Source organism: Felis catus, chromosome B3 (genome assembly GCF_018350175.1).
Source record: "Felis catus isolate Fca126 chromosome B3, F.catus_Fca126_mat1.0, whole genome shotgun sequence".
Taxonomy (NCBI): domain Eukaryota; kingdom Metazoa; phylum Chordata; class Mammalia; order Carnivora; family Felidae; genus Felis; species Felis catus.
The window spans coordinates 30,925,216-30,950,299 of NC_058373.1; the positions used below are offsets into that span (position 1 = coordinate 30,925,216).

The 25,084-nt window shown below is 42.3% G+C and overlaps 1 protein-coding gene across 3 annotated transcripts in view; it reads left to right on the top strand.

The window, feature by feature from the left end:
• Nucleotides 1–25,084, top strand: part of SIN3A (SIN3 transcription regulator family member A) — a 74,838-nt gene that overhangs the window by 34,141 nt on the left and 15,613 nt on the right. For all 3 annotated transcript variants that reach the window (XM_019832029.3, XM_003986928.6, XM_045059010.1), the window contains 9 exons: nt 1,419–1,508; nt 4,433–4,551; nt 5,097–5,307; nt 5,601–5,717; nt 8,475–8,713; nt 10,281–10,464; nt 11,849–12,422; nt 14,976–15,145; nt 18,879–19,052. In XM_019832029.3, the coding sequence (XP_019687588.1) occupies nt 1,419–1,508; nt 4,433–4,551; nt 5,097–5,307; nt 5,601–5,717; nt 8,475–8,713; nt 10,281–10,464; nt 11,849–12,422; nt 14,976–15,145; nt 18,879–19,052 (1,878 nt within the window). The remainder of the gene's footprint in view (nt 1–1,418; nt 1,509–4,432; nt 4,552–5,096; nt 5,308–5,600; nt 5,718–8,474; nt 8,714–10,280; nt 10,465–11,848; nt 12,423–14,975; nt 15,146–18,878; nt 19,053–25,084) is intronic.

Below are 25,084 nucleotides of genomic sequence, written 5' to 3' on the forward strand. Positions count from 1 at the left end.
GTGCTGAGAAGGATGGTTATTAAGCTTGATAATTGTTTCACAACTAAGTCAGTGATCTCTAAGTCCTCCTGTGAGTAAAGTGTCTATACATTGTGAGATCTCTTTGGTTGAGACACCCAGCCTGCCCAGGATTCTTTGTTGGGTTGCCAGATCTTATCTGTATCATCCTAATCTCTAAGGCAGGACCTTTGGGCTATAGCAGAGGGAGATCTTAAACTTCTGTTAGTGACCTGTCATACAATGCTTCTTGTTACAGTAAATGCTGATGGTCTGCCTGCAGAGAGCTAAGCCTGCTCCCTTCCTTTCGGATGTAGTGCAGCTGTGCTGGGGAGAGAGTTAGGTGTATGTACTGGATGTTGCTTCAGTGATTTCTAAAGCAGTATGTAATGTGGAAGAGATGGCCATGTCTGCAGGATCTAAAGAATAAAAAGCTAGTGTAATTTTTAACAGTAGAAAGTGACTGGTGAACAAGCAGATGCCTACAAGGACTAGCAACGTTAGGTGTTGCTCACACTTTAGAAGGACTGTTTTTTAGTGCTTGCAATGGCTTTTCCTTTTGAAGGCAAGTTGAATGTAGTAATAGTTTATATTCACTTGAGGAAAGAGTGTTGGTTATATGGGTAACCAGAATCAGGTTGGCAGTTAAGCCCCACTCTTGCGTTGGTCTCCTCCCACACTTGATTACCCTCAGGTGGAAACACTAGAAAGAGGGATTAGAATTCCCTACCTGTTTTCTCCTTAGGCATTGTAAGCAGCTTTGGCTCTTGAGAGGGTGTACTCTGAGGTGATCAGGGTAAGTGTGCATACTTTCTCCCAAAGTTTGTACATTTCTTCACAGGTAGTTGAGAGATGGCTTTTGAAAAGTGAATTCTTGCTGACAGTTATGTCATGGCTTGTTTATTCCCTTTGAAGAAGCAATGTTAAATTGGTCTGAGTGGATATTGCTGACAAGATAGTCATTCCTTCTCTTAGGGAAATAAACTGTGCTTGTTTTCAGGGATCTTTAAATTGAACTATAATTAAAGGTTAAAGATTGATTTCTATCTAGGTCTGGCATTGTGCTCTAACTCTTTGCCTCCACAGCTAGGGAGATGAGGTAGTGGCACTGGATTCCAAATAAAGTTACTTTTGGCTAATGGAAAAAGTAAGGATATTCTGTTATCACAGTAATGCTGAGACCATTTGTAGAGAGAATATCTGTGAATCTCTGGGGGGGAAAAAAAACCTGACAGGCAAACCGAGATAGAGAAGATGGGTGGAAATCTTTTGGGGGTATAAAGCGAGTGAGTGATTTGAATTCTCTCATTTGTTGCAAATTATTCATCAGCAGTGGTCAGTGATGGACCCATTGAACACAGATGAAAATCAGACTCTGAGAACTCTGAATCTTACGTGTTTGTATTTTTTCTTTTTTGCAGAAGAAACCTAAACTGCTCAGCCTAAAGGATTCTTCTATGGCAGATGCCAGTAAACATGGTGTAGGAACCGAGTCGTTATTTTTTGATAAGGTAATTGTTGAATTATATTTAATATTAATTAAATGCCACAAGCAAATTAATGCCACAAGCAAATTACCCTGTCCTCAAGAGGATTTTGTTATGAGTTGCATCAAGCTGATGAAGACTTTCTGCTTATTAACATAGTTTCTAAGTTGTAGGTCCTTTCAGACTACTGGAACCATTAGCACAGCTGAGAAATAGTAGCATTGTCTGTGTTACTTTTGTGAAGTATTTTACAGCACTTTCCATGGTGGAAGATGCTTTTGAAAAATACATGAGGTTACTCATGGGACGCCTGTGTGGCTGAGTTGGTTAAGTGTCCAACGTCAGCTCAGGTCATGGTCTCGCAGTTCCTGAGTTCGAGCCTCACATCAGGCTGTCTGCTGTCAGCACAGAGCCCGCTTCAGATTTTCTGCTCCTCCCCTGCTAGTGGGCGCGCTCGCTCTCTCTCAAAAATAAATAAGCATTAAAAAAGAGAGAGAGAGAGAAAGAAAAGAAAGAAAGAAAAATGGATGATGTTACTCTTGGAAGATGTTTGGAGCTCCCTGTTGTAGACTTCCGGGTCTGTACCAGTTGTCGAGGACTTAAGATGACTTATAATCTTCTCATTGCTTGTGGTACTTATTTGCAGTATCGAATACAGGGTTTGTGGGAATTCTGATTTGTTGCCAAAGTTCCCCAGGTGATCCTGATAAGCTGCCAGGGTTGAGCTTACTGGTGTCAACCGTGTTGTGTGGTGTATTAGTTTGACTTCCTCCTGTGTCTGACTTCCTCCTTGGAGTCAACTTGATGATTAGCGGGCTGTTTTTATCAAGGTAATTGGCAACTGTCAGACTTCTCACTGGCAGGAGCCAGCCTGGATTGGTCTGGTACAGATTTACCCTGTCTTGCACCTTTGGGTTTTTGCAAAAGGGCAGGTGTTTTAGCATCCCCATGATTGGTGCCTCCTGATCTCTCTAGCCTGCTGTGCCTGTGTGAGCTGTCCTGTCTGACAGCCAAGTCCCTGGCTCTGACTTGAGCAATTTCTGAGGGCTGCCTGGGCACTTGGTACTTCTAAGGGAAATTTGGAAGTCCAGGTCACAACCATTACATGACAATGAAAGAGTAGAGGGTAGGGTGTGAATAAGTTAATTTTTTAATGAGTGATGTCAGTTTTTTGTTTTTTGTATTTTTAAAAAAAATTTTTGGAGCACTTATTTCTTAGAGATATATACTGATATACAGTTGACCCTTAAACACTGTGGATTGAAAATCTGAGTGTAACTTGTGACTCCCCCCAAATTTCCTTTTGACCAGAAAAGCCTTACCAATAACGTAAACCATGGGTTAATACATATTTTTTATGCTGTATGTATGATATGCTAATAATAAGGTAGAGAAATTACTTAAAATCATAAGAAAGGGAACATACATTTACAGTACTGTATTATCAAAATCTGCAAATAAATGGACCAGTGCAGTTCAAACCCATGTTGTTCAAGGGTCAGCTGTACAGATGAAGTGTCTGAAATTTGCTTTAATTTTTTTTTTTTTATGTTTGTTCATTTTTGAGAGAGAAAGCGTGCACGCAAGCTGGGAAGGGGCAGAGAGAGAGAGAGAGAGGGAGACACAGAATCCGAATCAGGCTTCAGGCTCTGAGCTTTCAGCATAGAGCCTGGTGGGGCTCGAACTCATGAACTGTGAGATCATGACCTGAGCCGAAGTTGGATGCTTAACCGACTCAGCCACCCAGGCACCCCTAAAATTGCTTTAAAATTCATTGGTGGGGAAAATGGTTATTGATGAAATAGAATTTACTTTATATTGATCATTGAGGCTAGGTAAGTACAGGGGGTTCATTAGACTATTCTGTCTACTTTTGTGCATGTTTAAAGGCTAATAAAAAGTTAAAAGTAAGTGAATCTGGTGTATAGTACAAGAAATACGGTTCTCTTTCATCTTTGGCTTTGAAAATGCATATGCCATATAATGTCTACTGACAAATCATTATAAAAATATACAGGAGCCTGAAGAAGAGGTTGTTGCTAAACTACTTGGTTTGGTGAGGATCTGTTTGCAGTCCTCACTAAAGTACCACAGTGCTAAATATTCACTTCTGGAATTGAAACTCCAAATTGCTCATCTAGTCAGGCTGGTTTTACTGTGTGTATACCATTGAACGTTTTTAGGTTTTCGGATGTTGAAGTGTTCAGCATAGTAGGTGGAGGAAGGGAAAGGATCAGCTCAGAGGACAGACATGTCTTATTTAGAAAATCATTATTCGAGATTACCAGAGTTTAAAAACAGTACTGACAAAGATTCTCGCCATAAACATCTGTTAGGAGCAGTGGCAAAAACTTGGGTAACTCTGATATGGTTGGAGAATCAAGCATATAAGTAGATAAATGTACTATATACTCTAGGATCTTGATTAAAAATTTTTTATTATAGAAAATTTTAAACGTGTGAAATTAAGGAGAGGAGTAAGATGTACCCATCATCCAGCTTCAGCAGTTTCCACGTCCTAGCCAGTGTACTTGTTTCATATGTACTCTAACCTACCCTGGGTTATTTGGAGACAAATCCCAGATATTATATTATTTCATACATAAATATTTTACCAAGTTTCCTTTTTTAAAAAATATTTATTTTTTTTGAGAGAGAAAGAGTGTGTGAGCAGGGGAAGGGAACAGAGAAAGAGAGAGAGAGAGAGAGAGAGAGAGAGAGAGAGAGAGAGAGAGAGAGAGAGAATCTCAAGCTGGCTCTGAGCTGTCAGCACAGAGCCTGACTCAGGGCTCGATCCCATGACCCTGGTATCATGACCTGAATCAAGATCAAGTGTCAGATGCTCAGCCGAGTCACCCAGACACCCCCAAATTTCCCCAATCTTCTAAAAGCAATCTAGGATCTCCTAATTCCCCATTTAACTGTTTCTCTTCTGGTGTCTCCATAAGGTCCGAAAGGCTCTGCGGAGTGCTGAGGCCTATGAAAATTTCCTGCGCTGTCTTGTTATCTTTAACCAGGAGGTGATCTCTCGGGCTGAGCTTGTCCAGTTAGTCTCTCCTTTCCTGGGGTAAGTGGAGAGAGGGGCTTAGCCCTGATGTGTGGTATGGAGGTGAGGGTATATGATAGGCAAAAATAATTTGATCACGATGGGTCTGTTGACTCATATAATGTCAGAGTCACAAGAATCCTCTGGGAGTTCTTCTAGTTTAACTCTAGAGATGGAAAAATAGGGCATCAGCTAAGACTAGAGATCCCTGACCAATGTTGGATGTTTGTAGAGACCAGTCTCTACCAGGGTTCTAGAATCTTGACTGTATTTGACAACCTAAGAATTATCTGAACATTAAAGTGGTCTTCTTGATTAGAAGAACAGCTGGGTATTGCTTAATTTCAGTGCAGCTCCTCCATCAGCACCCTAACTAGTCTTGGAATACTCGATAAGAAAAGGGGAAGCCAGATGCTCAGAAGCAGTGCTTCTTAGGCAGGAAATAATAATTGTCATTGGAATTTGTCCCTAGTAGCAGAATTCTGACCCAACATCAAATAGCCATACCTCAGGGTAACTACATCATGCTTCTAATTGCTCACCAGTTTTTGGTTTTGATTCTTCAGGAAATTCCCTGAATTGTTTAATTGGTTTAAAAACTTTCTGGGCTATAAGGAGTCTGTACATCTGGAAACCTTTCCAAAGGAACGAGCCACAGAGGGCATTGCCATGGAGATAGATTATGCCTCTTGTAAACGGTTGGGCTCCAGCTATCGGGCCCTACCAAAGAGTTACCAGCAGCCCAAGTGTACAGGACGGACTCCTCTCTGTAAAGAGGTAAGGCTTTCTCTGGAAAGGATCAGTCCTGACGACTCAGCTTCCTCCAGAGGGAGTGGTACCAGGGATCGAGAATTTATATAAATGAGGAAATCAAGATCCTTTTCTTTTTTCAGAAGAAATTGTTTTATACTTATATCCATATTTTCCATCTTTTGCAAACTTACTAGAGGTGATGGTTTGGCAATGTTGATGGTTTCTTCCATCCCCTAGAGTTGTGTCTTTTTGTTGAGAATGCTTAATCACCAGAAAGCTTTTAGGCTTGCCTTCAATTTCTCTTCCTTTACTCCAAGGTTTTAAATGATACGTGGGTTTCCTTCCCTTCCTGGTCTGAGGACTCCACCTTTGTTAGTTCCAAGAAAACCCAGTATGAAGAACATATCTATCGTTGTGAAGATGAACGCTTTGAGGTACAAGCTCCTTTATCATTTGGAGGTTGGGGAAATGGGAGGTGCTGAATGCTAAGCTATCTTAAATGTCTGTGAGGCTTGGCTTTTAAGACGGAAGAGCCAGAGGCTTGTATCCTTCAGTAGTAAATGCTTATTGTCGTTTTACCATGCTTTACAAGTTCGTCAAATATATTAGTAATGTTTTATGGCGAATGTGAGCTATCTAGGCCACTTTAACCTTTTGAGTAAAGTTATCCATTGATGGCTGTGTAATAATCCCTTGAATGTTTAACGGCCTTTTAAAAGTTACTGCGTTTTACAGGGTATCTAAAACAGTATCGTTTAAGGCTGTCTGGGTTGTCATAAAGAGGTTGAATTATTTATTTTGAAGTGTGTATTGTTATTCTTAGCAGGTATCTTGATACGGTTATTAGCAAAGCAGCTCTCCTGTGAGAACTGGAATTCTTCTCTCCTATCTATATCTGATTGATTTGGCTCCTTATGAAAGAAAGCAAATTAGGGCTTCATTTTAAAGTAGTTGGGAAGGGAAGAGCCCGAGTGAATAAGTGAGCTGATAGAGCCTCTGTACCAGCAAGTAGGAGTACTGAGAGTGTAAAAATGGCTAGTTCGCTGATCTCATCAATAGAAAAGGGACTGTTCATTGTGTTTAAAGAGGTAAAATGATGTGTATCCTATTTAATGCATTTATTACTTAAAAAGTTACTGTCTCTGCTTATTCATATAGATAGAAGATAGCTTGCTCTTTTTTAAAATCCATATGATTTCACTCTGCCGGCCATCCCTCTTCATGCTTGATTTAGCTGTTTTGGCATATTTTGAATGAAGAGCCACATGTTGCTTGGCCTCTGGCAGGTGACTGGCCCCAGTGTTCATGAGGAGTTTCAACCTTTTGCATAAAGTGAAATCATGACAGATGCCATGGAAAGTTTTATCAGGCTGAAGAAAGCATTTCTTTGTTACCTGTGTTGAGTAAGGGTACATGATGAGTTAGAAAGCAGAGATTGGCATCTTCTGCTGACAGGGTGTTCCTATTCTCAAATGGTATGCCTGAAAAAGGCAACATCCTCATTTCCCATTTCTGATTATAGGCATGATGATGAAGGATTGGGGGCTAGTTTGATGGAGCATTCCTTTATACCTCAGGATACGTTAGTGATCATGTAGTGTAGACAACCCCCAAAGTTCAGTGGCTTGAAAAAACAGATTTATTTCTTGATCATGCTACATTGCATTAATGTTTAGTAGGGGATCCTGCTCATCAGAATTACTTCAGGGAACTAGGCTGACCAAGTGCTACCATCTTGAATATTGCCAGTCACTAGAGGGAAAAGAGCTCAGGAGGGTCTTGCTCAGAAGTAGCAAACACTGCTTCAATTTACCTGCCCATACTCATTTGCCAGAACTAGTTAGATGGCCCTGTCTTTTCACAAGGGAGCCGGGAGGTTCAGTTCATCATTTGTCCATAATCAGAAGAGGGACCAGAAATTTTGTACAAAATTACTACCACAGTCCCTAAACTAGAAAATTTAGGGAGTACTTCTATAGACATTTGGTCATAGGGCCCTAAGATTGCTCGTTTACTTCATTTTCTGTTTCTCATTTAGAGAATCTTGTGTTAAGCCTAGGAAAAAAGTTAGCTCAAAGGTTGCCAGTCCTATCCTTAACCAGGTCTGGCTAGGCCCTTGCCACAAAGTAAGTTCCAGGAATTCCGTTAGAATTTAGATGGTTACCTACAGATACAACATTGAAGTCCTTTTTAAAACAATTTTTTTTGTGTAACATTTATTTTTGAGAGACAGAGCACAAGTGGGGCAGGGCAGAGAGAGAGGGAGACACAGAATCCGAAGAAAGCTTCAGGCTCCGAGCTGTCAGCCTAGGGCCCGATGCAGGGCGCAAACATACAAACCATGAGACCTGAGCCAAAGCTGGAAGCTTCACCCAACTGAGCCACCCACGCGCCACCCTTCCCCTCCCCCTTTTTTAATGTTGACTTATCTTTGAGAGAAAGAGAGAGACAGAGCACAAGTCAGGGAGGGGAGAAAGAGAGGGAGACAGAATCCAAAGCAGGCTCCAGGCTCTGAGCTGTTAGCACAGAGCCCAGTGCGGGGCTCAAAGTCACAACCACGGGATCACGACCTGAGCCAAAGTCAGATGCTCAACTGACTGAGCCACCCAGGTGCCCCAACATCGAAGTCCTTAAGGAATGATAGTCACTGCTCTTACTGGATGTAGAGCAAAGCTGTTAAACATTTGAATATTTCAAGTTACCCTGAAAAACCTTACACCTAAGACTGATTTATCATCTTGAATGGTCTTCTGGGGATTGTTGTATTTTGTTTGTTTTGTTTTGTTTTATCATTTGTAACCGATCTTAGCAATCCAGGAAAGTTCAGAGGGATGGAAGTGTTGGTAAGGTTGCCCCCCTGTGTGATTCCTCTGGTCTGGGGTCAGTAGTCCTAAGGAAAGTGCACTGATGGTGTTAGAAGTAACAACTACCACTTATCTATCATTTGTTGCATGTTATGTGCCAGACCTTGCACTAAATCCTTTATGTGGATTGTATTGTTTAATCTAGAAAACCACCTTATGAGAGTAGGTGGTGTTATCCCTATTTTATTGGTAAGGAAATAGACTTTTGTGTGGCTGCTACAGCAGAGCTTAGGATTCACATCCAAGGAACTTGACTCCTTACTTCACACTCCTGACCGCTATTCTGTTCTGGTTTGGGTCCTGAGCACACTTTGTCTTTTGCTTTAGCTTGATGTAGTTTTAGAGACCAATCTGGCAACGATCCGGGTTCTGGAAGCAATTCAGAAGAAGCTCTCTCGCTTGTCTGCTGAGGAACAAGCCAAATTTCGCTTGGACAACACCCTTGGGGGCACGTCGGAAGTTATTCATCGAAAAGCACTCCAGAGGATATATGCTGATAAAGCAGCTGACATCATTGACGGTCTGAGGAAGAACCCCTCCATCGCTGTCCCAATTGTCCTTAAAAGGTAACTGACTGAATGTGCCCTTTGTGCTTTAGTGTGCTTGATGACAGATTCAGTGTCCCATTAAATAAGGCCCTCATTTTCGACCTGGGTATTATCCCATGAGACCTCCATATCTCCCCAGCCCTGGTTGTTGGAAGTCAGGTGCAGCTTGGGATAGTGGAACTTCTGTGAGACCAGCAGTAGAGAACAGACCTTGAAAGTCCATAGTGGAATGCTCTGTGTGTTTAAGGGAATATTTTGAAATACAGAAAAGGACAAAGAAAACAACCACCCACATTCCTGCCACTAACCATTTGTTAACACCTTTGTTTTTAGTAAGGAAAATCACTTTTTGTAAAATTTATATTTTATTTAAAAAGACTTACTAGCTCACCACTTTTTTTTTTTTTTAATGTTTACTTACTTTTGAGAGAGAGAGAGACAGAGTGCAAGCTAGGGAGGGGCAGAGAGAGAGAGGGAGACACAAAATCCGGTGCAGGCTCCAGGCTCTGAGCTGTCAGCACGGAGCCTGACACGGGGCTCGAACTCACGAACCGTGAGATCATGTCCCTAACTGAAGCGGATGCTCAACCAACTGAGCCACCCAGGCGCCCCACGAGCTCACCACTTTTACCAAGAATGTCTTACTTTTTTTCTCCTGAAAAGCCTTCAGCCTCAAGTGTTGAGGGCTATTGTACTCACCTAGACCAGGCATCAAGGAGGAGGCCAGGGCTAGGGCTGAGCCCGGGCTCCTTCAAGTCCATGGCACTCTGGACCACAGTGTGAATCCCAGCTAACAGACGGGTCCTCTCTTAGTATCACCTGAAACAGTGGGAAGGGATTCTTGTCTGCTGCACAGTGTGCAAATGCCCAGATTTTATTGTGCCTCCCTAGCCCTCTCCTCAGGAGCCGGCCTAGGTGTTTCTCTTCTTGCCGTGCCCATAGCATTTAACTTTTGGCTTTGAGATGTAGGGTATTCTTCAGCTCTAATGCTGGTTTTGATTTTCTTCTCCTCTCTACTGGAGTGCTCGGATCAGAAGTTGCCATCAGAAATTCCCAGACCATGTGCAGAGGAGCCTTCCAGTGCAAATGCAAGTTCTCTGCTCTGCACTTCTGCATTTATGTTAGTTAGCATAGCAAGTGTTTGCAGAAGTCCTATAGCTTATTTTAGCTGGCCAAGAAAGAGCACCCCCCCTTTCAAGGGTATTCTATGGAATGCTGTTGAGAAATAAATTCTAGGTAAGATTTCTGAGTTTGGGACAAATTACTTCTTCAAAATAAGTCCTGGATGAGTAATTTCCTCGTGTAACAGTCCAAGCCTGGTTTGAATAACAATATAACAATTTGAATAACAATATCCCAAGTTGCCAATAATTATAACAGACCTATTGTATCTTCTGACTTTTGAAATAAAGTAAGTCTGGCATATTTCTCACCTCTAAACCCTTAGAGAGTAGGTGTCGTTATCTCTGTTTTACCGGTAAGAAAACAGAGTCTAGTAGAGCAGAGCCAGGATTCAAAGCCAAAGAGTTTAAGTCTCTCCCTTATAATTCCCATGTCTGGTTGTTTCTCCCCCCTCACCCCCCAGGTTGAAGATGAAAGAGGAAGAATGGCGGGAAGCTCAGAGAGGCTTTAACAAGGTGTGGAGAGAGCAGAATGAGAAGTACTACTTGAAGTCTCTGGACCACCAGGGCATCAACTTTAAACAGAATGACACCAAGGTCCTGAGGTCTAAGAGTTTACTCAACGAGATTGAGAGTATCTATGATGAGGTGAGCTGGAGGTTTCTACATCTGTGAGAGCATGGCTTTGATTCCTGGAAATTACATTTGTTACATGAAAGTGAGACCCTCCAAGACATGTTGATTCTTGCTTCGTAACTGTCACAGACTTCTCTGTTCCTGATTTTGCCATTTAATTAATTAATTCATTCGTTCATTTTTGAGAATGAGTGAGAGCGGGGAGGGGCAGAGGGGGAAGAGAGAGACTCTTAAGCAGGTTCCATGCCCGGCGGAGCCCAGTGCGGGGCTCAGTCTCACAACTGTTGAGATCATGACCTGAGCCAAGGTCGAGAGCCAAGACGCTTAAGTGACTGAGCCACCCAGGTGCCCCTTGATTCTGTCATTTTAAATCTAAGCCTCACCTTTATGACTAAGTGGCTTTACTGGTTTCCCAGTTTAACATCCTGACTTCAGTCTGTGTCTGCCACCTCCCTCTTCCACTTGTCTTCCTGTCTCTCTCCCTCCAAATGATACCTTGTCTTCATTCATGTAACCCTTCTCAACTTTCCACAGGTGAAACACTGAGCCTTAATCCCCAGACGCTTTCTAATCCGTGTTTACTCAGCATACTTACCAGGAGTATATATTGTACTGGGAGCCAGGATACAGAGATTAAGAAATTAATCCTGCTTTCTTGGAGCTTACAGTCATGGGGGATGGATAGAAACATAAATACAGTGTGATTGAGCATTCCTAAAAGTTGTATGATCTTGAATTTTAAAAAAACGTTTTATTATGAACATGTTAAAGTACATGAAAAGGGGGAAAGAGTGGTAAAATGAGCTCTTAAATTAGCACCCCGGTTGGGTGCCTGCGTGGCTCAGTCGGTTGAGCATCTGACTTTGGTTTGGGTCATGATCTCACAGCTGGTGAGCTAAAGCCCACGTCAGGCTCTGTGCTGACAGCTCCGAGCCTGGAGCCTGCTTCGGATTCTGTGTCTCCTCTCTTTCTGCCCTCCCCCACTCACATTCTGTCTCTCTCTGTCTCTTAAAAATAAATAAGCATTAAAAAAAAAAAAAAAAAAAGCATCCCTGTTTTGCCAGTTTTATCACATCTGTCACCTTCCACACTCCCACCCCAGATTGTAGACCTCTAGTCCTAGACCTCATGTTGTATCCTCCATATCCATAAACACTACTACAGAATTTTAAAAGATGGTCCCAGTTTTGTCCCATTGTCCCAGTAAGTCTTCGCAGTCTAGAAGATACCAATACCTTGGTGTCAGACCACATCTCTCACCTTATCTTTCTGTTTCTGGAAGTGTCCGGTTGGAAAATAATAGACACTGTGGTTGATAACGGCATGTACTGCTGGCACAGTCGCACAGCTCTGTTGACTGTTGTTGTGGTAATACTTTGCATCTCTCTCCTGTCAGAGGCAGGAGCAGGCTACAGAAGAAAATGCCGGTGTACCTGTCGGCCCACACCTCTCGCTTGCCTATGAAGACAAACAGATCCTGGAAGATGCCGCTGCTTTGATTATCCACCATGTGAAGAGGCAGACGGGCATTCAAAAGGAGGACAAGTATAAAATCAAGCAAATCATGCATCATTTCATTCCAGATCTGCTCTTTGCTCAGAGAGGTGATCTCTCGGATGTGGAGGAAGAGGAAGAAGAAGAGATGGATGTAGATGAAGCCACAGGGGCAGCTAAGAAGCACAATGGTGTTGGGGGCAGTCCCCCTAAGTCTAAGCTACTGTTTAGTAACACAGCAGCTCAGAAGTTAAGAGGGATGGATGAAGTATACAACCTCTTCTATGTTAATAACAACTGGTATATCTTTATGCGACTGCACCAGATTCTCTGCTTGCGGCTGCTGCGGATTTGTTCCCAAGCTGAAAGACAAATTGAAGAAGAAAACCGAGAGAGAGAGTGGGAACGGGAAGTGTTGGGCATAAAGCGAGACAAGAGTGACAGTCCTGCTATCCAGTTGCGTCTCAAAGAACCTAGTGAGTGCTTAGACTGTTGGTTTCTGGATGGTGTGAGGGGTTGGGGGCCTCAGAGCCAAATTAGATTTGGGACTGCTTTCTTTTATACATACAGCCTCAGAGCCTGACCAGGGTTCAGATCCTAGGTCTGCAATTTACTGGTCGTGTGACCTTACTTCAACTCCCCTTACCTGTTTACCTGTAAAATGGAGGCACTCCTTAATACCTTGTGGAGTTGTTGGGAGAATCGGGGAGAATATGCAAAGCACCCTCTGCAGGGCTTGGATCACGGATGCTCTCAGTGGTTCCTACTGTGGACACCTGGGCAGGGGGTGTCAGTTGCCATCAGTTTCCCAAATGGCAGCTCTCTGGGGTATTGCAGAATGTTTTAAAGGACAGGGTGGGACTAAAACGTCACAGTCGGTTCTGCTGCATGATGGAACATAAATTCCTAGTTGTTCATGCCTGAGCCAGATGTGAATTTTCTCAGATATGTTTGGGCTAGACTTCTCTTTAGCCAATAGGGTTCATGGCTCATTCCTAATGAATAGAAATACTTTATGGAAAGGAGATTGGAAGTCAAGAGATGGTGTGAGGCAGCAGACCATGAAGAACAGGAGTGCAGTTAGAGATCACAGGAAAAGGAAAATAAACGTGGGCTAAGGAAGGCTCCGTGTGCTTTACGGAATTCTCTGTTGCCTGCTTCTAGATAACTGTCCTGTTCGTAATTAGGTTCTTGAGCTGTAAGCCAAAAACTTTTCCGTGGAGCTTTTCTTCTGTGCCCTTGAAGAAATAGCCAGTTTGTGGAATGAATTATCTTTAAGACTTTTTTTAATGTTTATTTTTGAGAGAGAGAAGAGTGCACAAGTGGGGGAGAGGCAGGGAGAGAGGGGGACAGAGGATCCAAAGTGGGCTCCGTGCTGACAGCAGAGATCCTGTTGTGGACTTGAATTCACGAACCGTGAGATCGTGACCTGAGCTGAAGTCCGACGCTTAACCGACTGAGCCACACAGGCTCTTTTTTTTAAGACTTTTTTTTTTTTTTTTTAATGGAGTGAATTATCTTAAATTTTTTTTAGCTGTTGCTGATGTAAGTAGCCCATGTGTGGCCCTAACTTTCTGTTGAAGAGCTCATAGAGATATTAATTTTAAAAGCCTTTGTCTGGATTAATCCTAGCTTGAGAGAGATCGCTTTTGGACCTCAGTGTGGTGAATTCCATCTGCTTGGGTAGAAATGAGAACGCAAATGGCCTAATCCTGGCTTGACCACTGACTTAACCTGGTTTGAAGCTTACATTGTGTCTTGAGTGGTAACGCCAAGCCTCACACTGATCATAGCTTGTGGGCACAAGTGTCGCCTGTGCCCCTAGCTTTATTCTGGCATAAAAGCACCTGCACAGCAGTAGCACAGCCTGTGCCTGTGCTGTGGGTCTGAACAAGGTGATATTCTGTGATGAAAGTCTAGCCAGTTGCTTCTTTTCAACAGTTAATTGTTCTGTTTTGCATGGTCTTCAGTGAGCCATCACACTTCAGATAAATGGGGAAGGATTTAGGTTTTTGCTCTGCGCCTGTTTTCTCTGTATAAACTTTACAAATGGGTAACCAGATGTCAGTGACAAAGAGTTCTTGTGAATTTTTTTTCATTTTAGTGAACTTTTTGTTGAAGTGCAACATATGTACAGGAAAATCTACAAATCCAAATTGAATAGTGAATTTTTACAAAGTGAACACACCTGTGTAACCAGCACCTGGGTCAGGAAACAACATAACCGATACCCCAGTGGCCCCCTCATGCCACTGTCTTGATTGCTAGCACTGGAGATCAGTAAATGGGTCTTAAACAAGCTAAAGGCAGAGTACTTTCATGCTTCCTTTTGTACTCTGCAAGTTGCCAAATGTCTCTGTGACAACTGATAAGATTCCAGCTGCTGGTTGAAGTGATTCATGTGCAGCAAGTACAGATCATTTAATGCAATTTGTGAAGTACAACGTTGGGAATCCATTTTTAAACAAAAGGACTTTGACAAATGCAGATTACTTCATTATTCATAGGGGATTTAATTTGCACTTCTATTTTTCTGTTCCCGAGAGGTTTCCCAGGACTTGAGTGTGGCACTGTCTGCCTTTTCTCATCTGCACTTGATGCTTCATTGAAATAGCTTTATGAGCAAGTGACCCGTGTGAGGAATGCTCTGTGCAGGCCGGGAGAGTAGGTTTCTCTCTCAGAAGGAGAGCCAACAACTGTTGAAGAAACTTCTTCCCTGGGATATTCTGCTCTCCTGAGGCAGAGCCCAGTCGTACTGTAATTTCTGTAATTTAGTGTCTTTCTAGCATGGACAGAGTGTCAGAGCCCCTGTTAAAGTTGCAGGGTCACTGTCCTCTGATAGCCAGCGCTGGCCATTGTAGCCACCTGTCAGATCTCATCTCTGCCTGCAGCAGATTGAGAGGGTATGTCTGAATACCTAGGGTTCGTTCTTTCAAATGCTCTTTAGGCCAGCGGTGGGATTTGCCTTGCCCTCTCTCCCAATCTTTTCGTAGCAGGGTAAGGCCTCACCTCTCCCATCTCTCCCACAGTGGATGTTGATGTAGAAGATTATTACCCAGCTTTCCTGGACATGGTGCGGAGCCTGCTAGATGGCAACATAGACTCGTCACAGTACGAAGATTCGCTGAGAGAGATGTTCACCATTCACGCCTACATTGCCTTCACCATGGACAAACTAATCCAGAGCATTGTCAGACAGGTGAGGGCACGGTGGAGGCTAGGTTTGGTGAGGGAAGAAGTCCTTACCTAAAGATGGATGAGGCAAAGAGGAAAGGCAAGATTTCGGTTGGAATTAAAAGGGCAGTTTGCGCATGTAATGATGTTTACAAATGTCTGGTTCTCTAGAGGAAAGGGGGAGGTTAATGTGATTACGGATCTCTCGTGTTAACAGAGTGGGAGTACTTCAGCCGCTAAATTGACTCCTTCGCTTTGCTCAGTATGCCCTCACAGTTGAATGAGTCTAAAGCAGACCCGATGTTTTGCCCTGTTCTCACTGCCTGCCTATAGAGTGAGTGTTGGTACTGGCCCGGCTCTTACCTTGGCTCCCAGTGTGGGGCTCTCAGTGGGTAACTCTTCCTCTTCTGTAGGTGTTGGTTTAATTCTGTGTACTTTCCTCCTTTTAAGATTTAAAGTTCCTTTTGTGGGAAGGGTTTCATACAACATCTTCTATAATACTGTGCCCACCTCACTATCTGAGGTTCCATTTGAGTTGAATTTGTGGTTGGTTTTATGGTTTGTTCCTGTGGCACCCTGGAACTTTGTAAATATGTTGTTCTTCACAGCAGTGATAATTTTATAGCAATTGGGTAGTCAGGTTTCCACTCTTTTTGGCTTAAGGTCTGCATTGTGAAGGGCTCAGAATCTGTTGTTGGTGCACTACTTTCTTTAAAGTGAAAACTTGTACAAAGAACATTCTGGAGTCCTCACTGCCACTATGGGGAGGGCGGGGTGGAAAGCTTGTGTGGCTCGGTACTTTCTTGGAGTGAAATGTGGAATCCTTTGCAAAGTACCCATGCCTTTGCCTTGATGTCGGAAGGACATGTTGGAAAGGTTCTGCACCCTTTCGCAGGATCTGCTCAGGGTCAAGGAAGAACACTTCACATAACTGAATCTTGGCATCTTCAGGAAGGTTGTCAGGTATACAGGTTTTTTCCTGAAAGTCAAAGATGTTAATAGGCCTTCCCATAAGGAGTCTGTATGGTGACTGAGCGAAATCATTACGTGGGTGCCAACAGCTCTGGTCCTAATTTTGAGAGACTGATCTTTGTTAACACCTTCTGAACGTATGTAAAATAAAGCCTCCAGTTGTCATGTGCTTCTGCTGCTGCGTATTGCTGCTACGGCTGAAAGTAAGGTCTCCCACACTGCCAGCACAGCAATTTTAGAAATCCAGGAAAATTAACTTTTTATAAACCCGAGCTTGGTTTTTGAAACAATAGATATAATTAATCCATACATTAGAAGCACCTGGTTGCAATTTTGAGTCAGTAACACATAATGTCTAATCTTTTTAAGAAACAGGTTTTGTCCAGATACCCAAATCCAGTGTTTTTAAAACATATGTTCATGCTTCTCATCTTAACTCCTCAGTTGGAGGCATATCTTCTCTCATTCTCCCCATCTTGTTTGATGTTCTCCCAGAAATTATTCCTGACTGGAGGCAGAACATATATTTCAAGGTCAGGCCATACATTTATCTTTTCCAGACTACAGTTGATGCTTGAACAACAGGGCTTTGAATTTGAACTGCGCTGGTCCACTTCCATGCAGATTGTTTTCAATAAACACAGCATAATACTGTAAATGCATTTTCTCTTCCTTATGATTTTCTTAATAATACTTTTTCTCTAACTTACTTTTTTGTAAAGATGTATAGTGTATAATTCATCTAACAAAAAATACTTGTTTATTAACTATTTAGGTTATTGGTAAGGCTTATTGGTCACTAGTAGACTATTAGTAGTTAGGTTTGGGGGGAGTCAGAAGTTATATGTGGATTTTCCACTGCATGGAGGGTTGGTGCCCCTAACCCTCACGTTGTTCAAGGATCTACTATGGTTTAATAGGGATTTGTCTTAACACAACAGGTGGTCTCACAGATAGCTAGTAGAGAACTCAGAAAATGGCCAATGTAGGGATTGGGCTGGGAATCTTTTTTTTTTTTTTTTCTCTCCTGCATGCCTTCTTTCTGAACATCTACTTCATTCTCATGCTTTTCTCTGCAAATAGATATTTGGCCACATACTCAAAGCTTCTCCAGCAACCCTGGGGCTTTAGCTTGCTATGCCAGTGCCTCTGGCCTTAGCATTGACCTTTCCATGTAGATGCTCCTCTGTAAAATGTCTACCAAACATGTTCATTGTGTCATTTCAAATTAGCAGGAGAGAGAATCTGAGCAACCTAGCTTGGGAGTGTAAGCTGTCCAGTTGTCCCTGATTTTATAGGTCTGCCCTTTCCAAAAACTCTAGGAGGGGCCAAATATCCAAGAAGAGGGTGTGAATAGGGAGTCAGTGAGTTTACTTTTAGTAAGAAGGTCTTGAGCAGAAGTGTCTACGTGGTATGCACCATGCTTTAGATACACTTTTATTACACTGCTTTCCCCCTCCACCCGCCCCCTTAAACACTATATCTTAAGCTGCTCTCTCTGTTATCAGGTTATCATAGACATTATTTTAATGGTCACATTAGAATCCATTGTCTGGGCTAATTGTAATTCAGCCATCTCCAGGTGCTGGCCTTTCAACCACTGTCAAATCAGTCACCCTTCTGACCTTGCGCTGTGTCCATTTATCTACAAATACACATACTTGTCACTTAAGACTTTTTTAAATGTTAAAAATAAGTAGTTGTCATAGTTACTAGTGCTTCAAAAAGGATGTATCTTCCTAAAAATAGAATGGCTTAGTGGTTTTTGAGAATTTTAAAGTAAAATAGACAAAATGATAGTGCAGTTAACATCTTGCTTTTCTCTGCTTGTAGGTTTTTCACATTCTCTGGCATTTTTATGGGTAAAGTTTCATTTGAGGGGAATTTTTATTTCACAATAGAAAGATCATCATGACCTATGAGAATGGAAACTCTGAAAGGTTCAATTTTCTAGTCATTAGATAGTTTAAGAATGTAATCACAATAATTACCAGTAATCACTCATGATTGACCTGTGTTGAAATTGAGTTAATTAATAGTGTTTACAATTTAAGGACTGTATTTTTTATCAGATGTAGAAGCAGAATTAACGTATTAGAATATCAGCATAAGGGTCAGGAATCTTGAATATTAGTCCTAACTGTGCTCCTTCAACTGAGTGCCCTTGGGTAATTGATTCAGCAACCAATTCTCAACTACCTAATGAGTTTCCGACTTTGTGCTAGGGCTGGGAACATATAGACAGGGGTCTAGCTTTCATGGTTTACCAAGGCCCCTGACCTCACCTTGGCACACAGTGAGTTTTCTCATCTAAAATGGACATTTGTCTCCACTGTAACTGGGTGTCCCACTTCAGCCTGCTCCCCGGGCTGGTTGCATAGAGCAAATGAGAATGTGTGTGAAACCAAGTTGTAAACCGTAAAGAAGCACCATAAAAACAGAAAGCCATGAGACTTCTCTTTCATGTAACAATTTTTTTTTATTTTTACATTTCCTTAGAACTTTAAATAAGCAGCATATTAACATGAACTGCCTATGCTTTTGCTTTTAAATACATAGAAAAGCTTTTTTCATGGCCCAGTGTTACTCTTGAAGGCTTAGGCTTAGTTTAGGCTTAGTTATTCTCCAAGAATATAAAATACTGGTTCTGTGTGATTAATTTTCTAAAATTACCAACCAGAAGTCTTTTTAAGCTGACTGACTGGAACCATCAGAGGAAGGTTGACTGTACGACAAGGAGAAATATTTTCTTGGTTCACTGACAGCTTGCCTTTGCTTGATTTCAGCTGCAGCACATTGTGAGTGACGAGATCTGTGTACAGGTGACTGACCTTTACCTGGCAGAAAACAATAATGGGGCCACAGGAGGCCAGCTGAACACACAGACCTCCAGGAGTCTCCTGGAGTCAACATATCAGCGGAAGGCTGAGCAACTCATGTCAGATGAGAATTGCTTTAAGGTGAGAGTTACTCATGGAGTCAAGGACCATGCTGGTGACAGCAGACATTGTTGGAACTGTCTCCACCAGAAATAAAAGCCATGCCAGGGTACTTTGATCCAGTGATTCTACTCCTAGAACTCCTTAGAGTTCCTATGAGCTCACTGGAGGGAATTAAAAAAAAAAAAAAAAAAAAAAAAATGAAGGTAAAGTCTCCCTTGGATAGTCTGTTACTTCCCTACCTTTAAAAAAAAAATTAGTTGGGGGTGCTTGGGTGGCCCAGTCAGTTAAGCATCCAACTCTAATTTTTTTTTTTTTTTAATGTTTATTTATTTTTTGAGAGAGAGAGGGAGACGCAAAATCCAAACAGGCTTCAGGCTCTGAGCTGTCAGCACAGAGCCCAATCCGGGTCTCAAACTCAGAAACCACGAGATGATGACCTGAGCCAAAGTCGGGTGCTTAATCAACTGAGCCACCCCGGCGCCCCATCCAACTCTTGATTTCAGCTCAGGTCTTGATCTCAGGGTCATGAGTTCAAACCCCACATTGGGCTCCAACCTGGGAGTGAAGCCCACTCAAAAACAAAACAAAACAAAAACATTAGTTGTTGTATGTGATTTTTACAGTTTTGTATTCTGCGTTTTTCTCTTGTGAATATTTTTTCATAGTATAATGCTTTGTAAATATTATAATATTCTGTTTAAAAATGTTAACACAGTGGTGCCTGGGTGGTTTAGTTGGTTTAACCATCTGACTATTCGTTTTGTCTCAGGTCATGATCTCACAGTTTCATGAGTTTGAGCCCCACGTCGGGCTCTGTGCTGATGGTGCGGAGCCTGGTTGGGATTCTCTGTCTCCCTTCTCTCTGCCCGTCCCCAGTTCGTGCTGTCTCTGTCTCTCTCAAAATAAATAAATAAACCTTAAAAAAAAATAAATAAAAAATAAAAATGTTAATACAAAGGGGCGCCTGGCTGGCTCAGTCTGAAAACCACGTAGCTCTTAATGTTTGTTTATTTTTTATAGAGAGTGTGCGAACAGGGGAGGGCAGAGAGAGAGGAAGACACAGAATCTGAAGTAGGCTCCAGGCTCTGAGCTTTCTGCACAGAGCTGGACTCAGGGCTTTGAACTCAAGAATCGAGATCATGACCTGAGCCGAAGTTGGAAACTTAACCGACTGAGCCACCCAGGCTCCTCAGAGCACAAAACTCTTGATCTCAGGGTCGTGAGTTGTAGCCCCATGTTGGGGGTAGAGATTACTAAAAAGAAAATAAATTTAATAAATAAATAAATATGTTAATACATGTAATCTATGATCATTATAGAAAAGATAGGAAATGTAGAGAAAAGAAAAAAGTTGTCACCTGGAGTGCTTCCCAGAAATAATTACTGATGACATTTCTAGACTCTATGCTTGGATTTAAAAGAGAGTATACTGGGCAAAATAATCTGTAACTTATTTTGCTCAGTTAGCAACACTTGGGTCTTGAGCATCTTTTCATGATGTTGATATTTCATCTTACAGAGAATTATGCCTGCCTCGTCGGGCATTTAGGTGGTTCCCATTTTTCCGTTACTCCACTATTGTTGCTAGTTAAGAAAGCAAATAGTTGGAAACAGCCTTGATGTCCAACCCACTGTGGGAATGGATAATGGCAGCCTATTTTGTGAATGCTGGGTGGCACATTTTGCAGCCCTTAAAAGTTAATTATAAATTATAAAAATACCGAAGCAAATAAAAGGAGACAAAAGTATGTGTATTATGATTGCAGCTATGTAATGAATATAGTATGGCTGAACAAAACTTGTATGTATTTACATAAGAAGGATGGTTTTGGTGGCCCAGAATAAGGTTTGTAGTTGGCCGAGCAGAGAGAGCTAACATATCCTTGTTGGATGTGTTACATGTGCTTTTATTTTACTTATTTATTTAAAGTTTATTTATTTATTTTTGAGAGAGAGAACAAGCAGGGGAGGGGCAGAGAGAGAGGGAGACGCAGAATCGAAAGAAGGCTCCAGGCTCTGAGCTGTCAGCACAGAGCCCGAGGGGGGGCTCGAACTCATGAACTGTGAGATCATGACCTGAGCCAAAGTTGGACACTTAACAGACTGAGCCACCCAGGTGCTCCCTGCCACCCCCCCCCCCGCCGCCATTTATTGTTTTGAAGTTTATCTATTTAGTTCGAGAGAGAGGAAGCCCATGTGAGTGGGGGAGGGGCAGAGAGAGAGAGAGAGAGAGATTGAGAGAAAGAGAAAATGAGAATCCAAAGCAGGCTCCACACTGGCAGCACAGAGCCCTACATGGGGCTTGAACTCATGAAGCATCAGATTGTGACCTGAGCCGAAACCAAAAGTCAGACACAACCCACTGAGCCACTCAGGCGCCCCATGGATATATTCCATGTACTTTTAGGATCTGACCCCAAATCTTCCACCTAGTTGTCTGCTTCTACTTTCAGCTATTTCTTTAGTTTCTAATCTGTCACCTGTACTGTTTGCAGTACAGAAGAAATTTCCTAAGCTTTTCAGGATTGGTTTGTTTGTTTTCCAACGTTTTAAATCTATAAATGTTTAGTAGGAGTGTAGTGTGTTGTTCCCTGGTGAACAGAATTGCCATCCCCACCCACCGTGAGTTAACAATGGATTAAATTGTGTGGTGAAGGCTTACAAAGGAATAGGTAGAGTCACCCTACGGATAAGAACAGTTGTCAGAGTGGCAGAGGGAACAGCGGGAACAAAGGCTTCGTAACCAGAAAAATTATGCCATGACAGTGATCCTTTAAAATGTTCACACGGAAAATAAAAGTGGATAGCATTAACATTAAGCTAAGCACAAGCAGCCCTTCAGATCTCCTGCCCACCTCTGACCCCCAGCCTCCTCTCCATTTTGTTTCTGTGTGCATTGTACACCGCTTTTATTTATTTATTTAGTTAGTTAGTTAGTTAGTTAGTTAGTTTTGAGAGAGAGAGAGAGAGAGAGAGAGAGAGAGAGAGAGCATGCACTTGGACGTGTGAGCAGAGGAGGGACAAAGAGGAAGAGAGAGAATCCCAGGTGGGCTCCACACTGAGCATGGAGCCTGACTCGGGGCTTGGTCTCACAACTGTGAGATCATGACGTGAGCCAAACTCAAGAGTCAGACACTTAACCGACTGAGCCATCCAGCTGCCTCTGTACACTGCTTTTCAAAAACTCAGCCATGTGTAGCTCTCTGTGTACCTGTTCAGACCGTCTTCTGTGCCTTTACATGCATATGTGTGTGTGTGTATGTGGAAATACATATTACACTGCGTATTTTGCATCATGCTTTTTTCACTTAGTCTGGCTTAGAATTTCTCTGTTTTGGTTTTTAGAAGTCTAGCTCAATTTTACAACTGCTTTGTCATACCTAAGAGTAAAAATGTATCATAGTTTTAAAAGATATTCCCTTCAGGGCGAACATTTAAACTATTTCCATTTTTTACTGTCTCAAATAGTGCTGCATCCTAGTGCTTATATCCTAGTGTGCATGTGTTAGTCTTTGTCTAAGGTAGGGACAAAGAAATGAAATTACTGGGTCAAAGGATGTGCATATTTAAAAAAATTAAAAATGTACATATATTATACATATTTTAAGTAGGCTCTACACCCAACATGGGGCCTGAACTCACGAACCTGAGATCAAGAGTCTCATGCTCTACCAGCTGAACAAGCCAGGCACCCCTAAATGTTAAATTTTAATGGATATCACCATTTTATTCTCCACAGCAACAAGCTATATGTACTAGGGTACAGTTTCATAAGAGCATTTATTTTCCCATCCTTAGTCAACTCTGGGTATTATCAAACTTCTTTATTTTGGCCATTTGGATGGTTAGAAATTTATATATATATATATATATATATATATATATATTTTAATGTTATTTTTGAGAGGCAGAGAAAGAGAGACAGAGGGAGGGAGAGAACACGAGCAGAGGAGGGACAGAGAAAGAGGGAGACAGAGAATATCCAAGCAGGCTCCGTGCTGTTAGCACGGAGCCTGACAAGGGGCTCAAGTTCACAAACCGTGAGATCACGACCTGAACCAAAATCAGGAGTCAGATGCTTAACCAACTGAGCCACCCAGGAGCCCCAGAAAATTATTTTAATTCATATTTTCCTGTTTTCTGCCATTGCCCATTTCTTTTTCTGGGTATTGCCTGTTCATATCCTTCACCCTGGTTTTGGAAGGGGTGTAAAGTTATTTAAGTTTTATTTATATATTTTGAGAGGGAGAGAGAGAAAGAGGGAGAACATGAGGGAGGGGCAGAGAGAGAGAATCCCAAGCAGGCTCCACACACCCAGTGCAGAGCCCTACTCGGGGCTCGAACTCATGAACCATGAGATCATGATCTGAGCCAAAATCAAGAGTTGGCCATTTAACTGACTGAGCCAAGCATGGCAGCCCTCCCCTCTTTTTATGTACTTCTAAAAATAGGGTTTTCTCTGTTGTAGTTTTTCTGAAATGGATTGGTATTCCCCTATCCTTCAGTGACCACCTGAGTCATTTCAGTGACGTGAAATCTTTTTCAGCTCACTGAGGAGAAATTGTTTATTCTCACAGGGTATTGCCCATGTCTCTAGAATAGTACCTTGGTAGTTACCTTAGTTTTTTTTTTTCCTTTCTTTTTTTTTTTTAATGTTACTTTTGAGAGAGAGGGGGAGACAGAGGATCTGAAGCAGGCTCCGTCCTGTAATCACAGAGCCCAACGAGGGGCTCGAATCCACAAACCATGAGATGATAACCTGAGCCGAAGTCAGATGCCTAACCGACTGAGCCACCCAGGTGCCCCAGTAGTTACCTTAGTTTTAATGTAAATAATAGCTCTTTTATTTTTTTTTTAATATTTTTTTAATGTTTATTTTTGAGAGAGAGAGATCCACAGAGAGGGAGAGGGGAGGGAGACACAGAATCTGAAACAGGCTCCAGGCTTCGAGCTGTCAGCACAGAGCCTGATGCCAGGCTCAAACCCACAAACCGAGAGATTGTGACCTGAGCCGGTTAGATGCTTAACCAGCTGAGCCACCCAGGTGCCCCATAAATATAGCTCTTTATATTCCTGTTTCCTTTACTAAATTGGGCTCCTCCAAGCTAGAAACTGTGTTCTCTTCTCTAGGTGCCTGAGGATACACATTAAGTGACCACATGTTGAGTGACTGAAGTATAGAATATTGGTGAAGGAGGTGTGTAGAACGAGGGTCCAAATGAGGATCCTCGGCCATACTAAGTAAAAGGTGTGAAGTTTCTTGTGGTTGGTAAGCGGTAAAGCATTTTTAGGGACTAAATGCCCCACTGGGTTTGAGCTTTCAGGAAGATGAGTATGGTAGCCCTGAGAAAGGAGGAGTGGAGAAACCAGAGGTATGTTTACAACTGTAGGTAGTTACCGTTTGGGTTATGGATGTGGGCAGTCAGATAATGAAGCTAGTCAAGAACCGGGGAGTGGTTGCACAGTGCAGAGAGCCAGGGTAACACCTGGTAAAGGGCCTAAGAAGACAGGTGGCAGGTGGAGGAGCCTGTTGAGGTGAAATGAAGTTCAGTTTCAAGTAGAGAGGAGATGGTCTTAGTATTGTTTCAAAGGGTGAGTTCGTTAAGAAGTAGAACAAATCTTGATACTCTAGGTCATCCTAGATTGGGGTGTTGGTGGGGAGCAAACTCCTAGGGGCAGTGTTTTTGAAATGTTTTAGAGATAACTGTGGTTTTATATTTATGTTGCGTGTATTATGTTCCTGTCATGTTCTAAATTTTACTAGTGGATAGGAATTTTTTTTTTTTAATGTTTATTTATTCTTGAGAGAGAGCATGAGCAGGGGAGGGGCAGAGAGAGAGGGACAGAGTCTGAAGCAGGCCCCAGGCTCTGAGCTGTCAGCACAGAGCCCTACGTGGGGTTCGAACTCACGACCCATGAGGCCATGACCTGAGCCGAAGTCAGGGGCTTAACTGACTGAGCCACGCAGGTGCCCCTGATAGGGATTTTTTTTTTTAATCTATTTTGCGAGAGAGAGTGCTCACCTGTGCTCTCTCTCCTCTCTCTCTTGC